Source organism: Glycine max, chromosome 19, assembly GCF_000004515.6.
Source record: "Glycine max cultivar Williams 82 chromosome 19, Glycine_max_v4.0, whole genome shotgun sequence".
NCBI classification, from domain to species: Eukaryota; Viridiplantae; Streptophyta; class Magnoliopsida; order Fabales; family Fabaceae; genus Glycine; species Glycine max.
The window spans coordinates 42590245-42596998 of record NC_038255.2 but is presented as its reverse complement, the minus strand read 5'-3'; the positions used below and the strand labels follow the sequence as shown (position 1 = coordinate 42596998).

Here is a 6754-nt window from a genome sequence, read left to right as displayed (position 1 = left end):
AATATAAACCAAACGAATAAAAAAATGAAACTGAAGGATAGAAAATTTCTAAGAAATCAGATTTCTTTATTCCTGAAAAGGGTGAAAAAACTGCAAACACAACTAATGTATACTTTATTTTTAAAAAATGGGATCAAATTATACTTTAATAATTATTATATAATTTTAAAAATTAATATAAAATATTATTTTTATTAATATAATCGTTAAATTATATCTATTTATTATTAAGATTATCTGTGTTAAATTTTATTAAAATTAAATAAAAATAAAAAATTAATCAAATAATTCGTATTTTAATATATTTTAAAATATTTATATTATATTAATTTTAATTTATATAAACAAAGTAATAAATAATTTTAAATTAATATAAAATTTTATATATATAATCTTTGTGAAAGAAATTTTCGTTCTAACAGTATATTCTTAAGAAATATTATTTAATTAAATGTTATAAAATAATATAATGATTCTTAAGAAACAACGTAGAAAGCTGAATAGTGAATACTAAATAATATTAGGGAAGGTTGGACTTGCAAGTTGCAACAGAGACAGAAAAAAGGACTCAATCACGAAGCAGAAGAAACCCAATAAGGTCATTCTCTGATTCTGCGTCTTTTTCAACTTCATTTTTTATCTTCTGGTACAAAATCTGCTTTTGAATTGTGAAAATGCAAGTGTTAATGTTATTTGCTTCATTACTTTAGCACTTTTCTAATGGGTTATGGTTTTGGTGAAAAGCTCTGTGATTGTTCAATGGGTTTCTAGAAAGTTCTATGAATTTTTCAACCCAATGGCCAGTTTAATGCGATAGTTTTTGCGGATGTTGATGGGTTGGCTGGGTGCATTAGTTCATTTTTTTTGTTTTCCGTGAAGATTGATTTTTTTTTTTTCGTTTTCAGTAATATTGTGGTGATGGCTGTTGAGTTTTTTCTTTCAATTGGAAACCCTTATGCTTAATTTCGTGTAAAATTTCAGTATTTCTCATTTTTATGGCTCTTGCCCTGAAGTCAAGTTGCTTATTGCAATTGAAGAAACCTGAGGCTGGTTTCAATGTTTGTTTTTCATCTAAGAAAGCTATAATCTCCGTGAAAAGATACACTCCGGTGGCCGCTATCAGGATCATGGACGCAGTGGGACTCTCTGCAACATTCACCAGATTGAAAAAAGAAGGAAAAGTAAGTGCTTGTTTTTTTTCCAATTGTTTGGGTTCAATGCATGCCATGTTTTCCATTTTGTCACATTTCGACTCGAATAGCACTGTGTTGCTGTTGCCTGCTTGTTTCTATAGTTGTGATTAATCAAATTTTCTGATTCCATTTTCTATGCCTTTATCTTTATCTTTATCTGTTGGTTGATTATTTTTTGTACCGTATCAAGTTTATTGCAAATAGATATGAGTCAGAGTACTATTCTTAACTGCCAAATGAATATTTTCTAAGAAGTATTTTTATGTCAAGGTGGCTTTCATCCCATATATCACTGCTGGTGATCCTGACCTTTCAACCACTGCAGAAGCACTGAAATTGCTTGATTCATGCGGGTCTGACATAATTGAGCTAGGCATTCCATACTCTGATCCTTTGGCAGATGGTCCTGTTATCCAGGTTTGGTGCTTTCTTCTTTTTTTTCCATTGACATATAGTACCACCTGATTCTCAAACTGTGTGTCTTTCTCTTCAGGCTGCTGCTACAAGATCTTTAGCAAAGGGGACCAATTTTAATGTGATTATTGATATGTTGAAGGAGGTAAATTTGTGCAACTCCTTGTCATTTATTAATTATTACTGTCAAAAGCTAATGAGCTCTACTACAGTAACTATTTTTCATTTCTTCAGTTAACAAGTTAGCTGTGCAAATATCCAAAGTTGCTTGATTGTTATGAAATTTGAACAAGCAACGCCTATCCATCCTCTATCCCTGTTCTTACTTGAAACCAGAACAGAAGAATAGACTTGAATAACTTGTACTGATTCAATTGACTTAAGCAATTCTCTATTCTATGGTGCATTAGTATATAGATACTGGAGCTAACAGAAAATCAGGAAAGAATATCCCTAAATCTAGGAGAAATGATACAGATATCTAATTTCCTAGGTATTGGAAAAAATCCAAGTCCCGCACCGGCTAAAGATAAAGCCATATAAGAGTATATAAGTGAGGGGCAACCCTCACCCCTTGAGCTAGCTTTTGGGGTTGAGTTAGGCCTAAACTCACATTCTAAGAATCTAAGACTAGGATACAGTAATTTCCCTAAATTATAGCTATAAAATACTGACAATGTCAGATACTAAATCAACGGTAATCAACATGCTTAAAGGGAAAGGAGACATTGCTAGACCCTAAGGTCTTTAAGCTCTTAACCTGTATTATCATAGTCTGTTATCTTGCTATTGGAATTTGTTAGGAAAAAATAACTTGAACGATTTCTACTTTTGTAATTAGTGATGCACTTATGTCTCATAAACATATATAAATCATGTTTTTGTATAAGATAATAGAGATAGTTAAAATCTGGTGCTATTTCTCATAATGAGTTGCACACAGAAAACATTTTTTTAATTTTATACTTCCTATTGTCTTGCTTGCATCTATTCATTTCATTCCATTCATCTTATTTAAACATATGAAAGCATGATGCATTCCATCAATAAGAACCTTTGGAGGGATATCTTTTCTGTCTATTGTTACCTAGTTAAACAATCATTCTTACTTATAAGGAAGGGTTGCTTAGAAACCTTCTCTTATTGCTTTGTCAAGTGTATCTTGTCTTAGCTCCCTGGACTGATGATCCTTTCCAATGGTTGATTTGGCAGGTTGTTCCGCAACTGTCATGTCCAATTGCACTGTTTACATATTACAATCCAATACTGAAGCGTGGTACTGAGAAATTTATGTCCACCATAAGAGACACTGGCGTACATGGTAAGACTCAACACAAGATTTGCCTAATAGTTTAGTATTACCTCACTGCTCTTGGGTCTATTTTCTATACTAGTTCTATGATAAAGCAATGTTGTAAAATGTATAGACACGATAAGGAAGCAGTTCCGGTTACTTACACCATGGACTATATTTAATGTTAGATTTTTGGGTTTTGATAATTTAAATCTTTATCATTATAAAAGAAAATGTCTCTTCACTCTCCTGCCTAGTCCTGGTTTTAGCTTCTATATCAGCTTCGTCTGCACAGAAAACTATGAAATAAGATTTTGTTGTATTTTGTCCCTTTTTCCTGTAGTGTGGTTGTGAGGATAATATTCTGTTCTTTGCCATATGTTTGCAGGGCTTGTAGTGCCAGATGTCCCTCTGGAGGAGACGGAAACTTTAAGGACAGAAGCTAAGAAACATGGAATTGAACTGGTTTGCTTAACTTTAGAATGATCTCTTGTTTTAGTTCTGGATTTCAAATGGATATTCTTACACTGTTGCTCATAATGATAGAAAACTAGTGGTAAACCTTTTTTTATAATATGAATTTATAAATATGCAATCCACAAGTTAAGCACAACAAAGGAGACGTGGCGGTCATTGTGGAGCAATGGAGTTTGGGCATGTAGAGAAGATGGTGGAAAATAGACTTAGGTGGTTTGGGCATGTAGAGAGAAGACCGGTAGACTCTGTAGTGAGGAGAGTAGACCAGATGGAGAGAAGACAAACAATTCGAGGCAGAGGAAGACCCAAAAAGACTATAAGAGAGGTTATAAAAAAGGATCTCGAACTTAATGATTTGGATAGAAGTATGGTACTTGATAGAACATTATGGCGGAAGTTGATCCATGTAGCCGACCCCACCTAGTGGGATAAGGCGTGGTTGTTGTTGTTGTAACGTCATTCTGTTTTATTGATTATACTTTTTGCAACAATGTATAAATTTGTTAGTATTTATTGGTTAACATTTTCTAAGATGTATTTTTTTTAAATTTTGTTTGGGTAAATTAATCTGTGTACGTGTGTGCTGTATATATCTAGCTGATTTGGTATGCTTGTTTATTTGATATCATTAAGGTACTCCTCACAACACCCACCACTCCACCAGACCGAATGAAAGCCATTGTTGATGTGGCAGAAGGATTTGTGTATCTTGTAAGAGCTTCTTTCAACCTTAATAACTTCTGTTTTTGGGTTCCTCTTTTTAGTTTTCATATAACTCCATTGACTTTGGACTGCTAAGGTCTTGATTCTATATAATTTCTTTCACTATTTCCAATAACATAAATAGCATCCATTATCTGCTTATTTGCATTCCTTTTTTTTTTTTCAAACAGTTTATCAGTCTACTGTGTGGATTAGAAGTTAGCTCTTTTCTTGCCATTTTCATGCATTAAGCATGTTCCAAGAACTCTGAACTCATTATTGTTGCCTCATCTTCAAAGATACAAGTGTCAAAGCCAAAATGCCATGCTTTAGTTATGCATCTTAATTTTATTAACTTTCTCTTTAACCTTCTCTTTGCATTCCAAGGAGACAAAACTATTGTTTGTTCTGAGTCAGTACAGTTGCCTGTGACAACCTTTGTCTCTGCTCTATTTGTGTGGTTTAATCTTACATGTTTTCTTGACATCAATATACGAATTACCCAAAGTAAGGTCAAAAGATGAAACCTAGCAAATTCTTTTAGGATGTTTTTCTCTTTTCTTGAAAAGTGAAGGTTACTTTTTGAAGCATTCACTAGACTGGGTTAGGACATATTTTGGAGTAGCCAATCATGGAAATTGACAATATTTATTTTATTTTGCAAAAGTTTGGTGTTTTCTCATAATTTTAGGTTTGTTTTTGTGATTCTTTTGAGTTGTTCAAGTTTGGTCATATTACTTGATGTTGAAGTTTCGAAACATTTGATTTTGATGTATTTTGAGACTGGAGCTTGGAAAAAGCATGAATTTTCAAACAGTTTATTTAGTTCACATGTCAAATTGGGTTTAAAAGTTGACAGCGATAGCAAATCATCTTGATCCCATTTTTTCGGAAATAGGATACAAATATACAATGATAGTGAAAACAGAAAATATCTTGCATAACTATCTTAGGAACATCTGCTGGCAAACGTCATTAACCATTTGTTGATTTGAATTATAGGTGAGCTCAGTGGGGGTCACTGGAGCCCGCGCATCTGTTAGTGGTTCTGTTCAGTCCCTTCTACAGGAAATTAAAGAGGTTTGTATACTACTATTTAATCTTGATGTCTTCAGATCACTTCTGAAAAGTTCAGTTCTCTTTCCCAACTTTTTTAGCCCCTCTGGTCTTCCTGCTTCTCTTTGGTTGCAAGAACTGGTATCTGATCAATTATGATAAACACAAACACAATAGTCTACCATTGAACTTGATTCATCTCAATATTTATACTTGTTTAATCTCTCTTTTTCTTGTTATTCAGGCAACTACTAAACCTGTCGCAGTTGGTTTTGGAATATCAAAACCTGAGCATGTGAAACAGGCAAGTTCTCGGCCCATATGCTAGAATGCTTCTACCTCCCTCAATTTGGTTAATAATGAATCAAATCATATACTTTGTTACAGGTAGCGGGATGGGGAGCTGATGGTGTGATTGTTGGCAGTGCTATAGTGAAGGTGCTTGGTGAGGCCAAATCTCCTCAAGAGGGACTGAAAGAACTGGAAGTTTTAACCCGCTCCTTAAAAGCAGCACTTCCTTGAAAAATAAGCTTTTAAGAGCTCGAACTTATAATAGTTGTTGTCATCATAGATATTGGATTCAATAAAATGTGGTTCAATTATGATTGGATTTCTCAGTTACTGAAATAAATGTCCCATATGAATTTCATCTCCTCACTCCATTGAGCTTTTTACAGATTGAGTCCCTAAATCATTTCGTCTCTTGTATGAGACCCTCCCTTGTCGGTAGCGATGCTGCCTATTGGTTAACTGAACACTGATTGAATCATCTACAACCGCAAGTGCATTTCTACAAAAAAAAAAAAAAAAAGTGCTTTTAATCACTATTAACTGAAGAAAATACAAAAGTACAAAATGTTGGCATTGTGACAAAGTACTACTACATTGGTAGTTTGAAACTTTTCTTTGGTATGTTTCCAGGATTGTTGGTTATTTGCTAGTATTAACTAACTATCATGACAAGCAGATTAGTATTGGTTAACTATCTAAAATGATATTACTCAACTATTCTCTGAAGCACGAGTTTGGGCTTATTTATATTTCACACAAAATGTCAACGAATTTGATTAAACTGATCAACCTTTGTATGCGTTCATCGTTCCAGTTAAATTACTTGAATTCGTTATAGGTGTTTACTCGAGTTTATAGATTGTGCGTCTTAAAATGAGGAGAATCTTTAGTCCTAATTATAGATCTTTACCAAATGATTGTTGTTTGAGAGTGACCACCAAAACCAGAGCATCTGACTTGATCGGACTGGGTTCGTTAATTCTTTGATTGACTGGATGGCAAAAAAATATTTATGTCCAATAAATTTTTATTAAAACTATGATATTTGCCTTTTTCAACTTCTTTTTAATTTTTAATTATAATTTCAATTCCGAAATTAATTTAGTTTGTTTACTATATTTTATTCTTTTTTATTTTATTTTACGTTATGCTTGGTAAGTTTGAAGGTGAGAAATATGAAAGTGAAAAAGGACGAAAGTGAGAATCTTATGTTTTGTTAAGCATCAAAGGGGAGAAGAAGATTTGAATAAAAAGGAGTGAGCTTGACAGCCTAATTGGATACAATGGTATGAAATGTACAGTACAAAGAAAGAGAAAAACATCTTCG

General features: G+C 33.2%; 1 protein-coding gene across 4 annotated transcripts; it reads left to right on the top strand.

Moving 5' to 3' along the window:
- Nucleotides 1–490: 490 nt before the first annotated feature.
- Nucleotides 491–5793, top strand: TSA (tryptophan synthase alpha chain). Of its 4 annotated transcripts, none has more exons than XM_003554228.4 (10): nt 491–598; nt 982–1181; nt 1464–1610; nt 1687–1752; nt 2820–2928; nt 3290–3366; nt 4012–4089; nt 5083–5160; nt 5381–5440; nt 5524–5793. In XM_003554228.4, the coding sequence occupies exons 2-10, from the start codon at nt 996–998 to the stop codon at nt 5656–5658; spliced, it is 936 nt and encodes a 311-aa protein (XP_003554276.1). In that variant the 5' UTR covers nt 491–598; nt 982–995; the 3' UTR covers nt 5659–5793. The 4 variants fall into 4 exon arrangements, with proteins under 4 accessions (XP_003554276.1, XP_006604478.1, XP_006604477.1 ...); XM_006604415.3 differs by having other exon boundaries at nt 509–598; nt 1077–1181; XM_006604414.4 differs by having other exon boundaries at nt 509–646.
- Nucleotides 5794–6754: the final 961 nt, after the last annotated feature.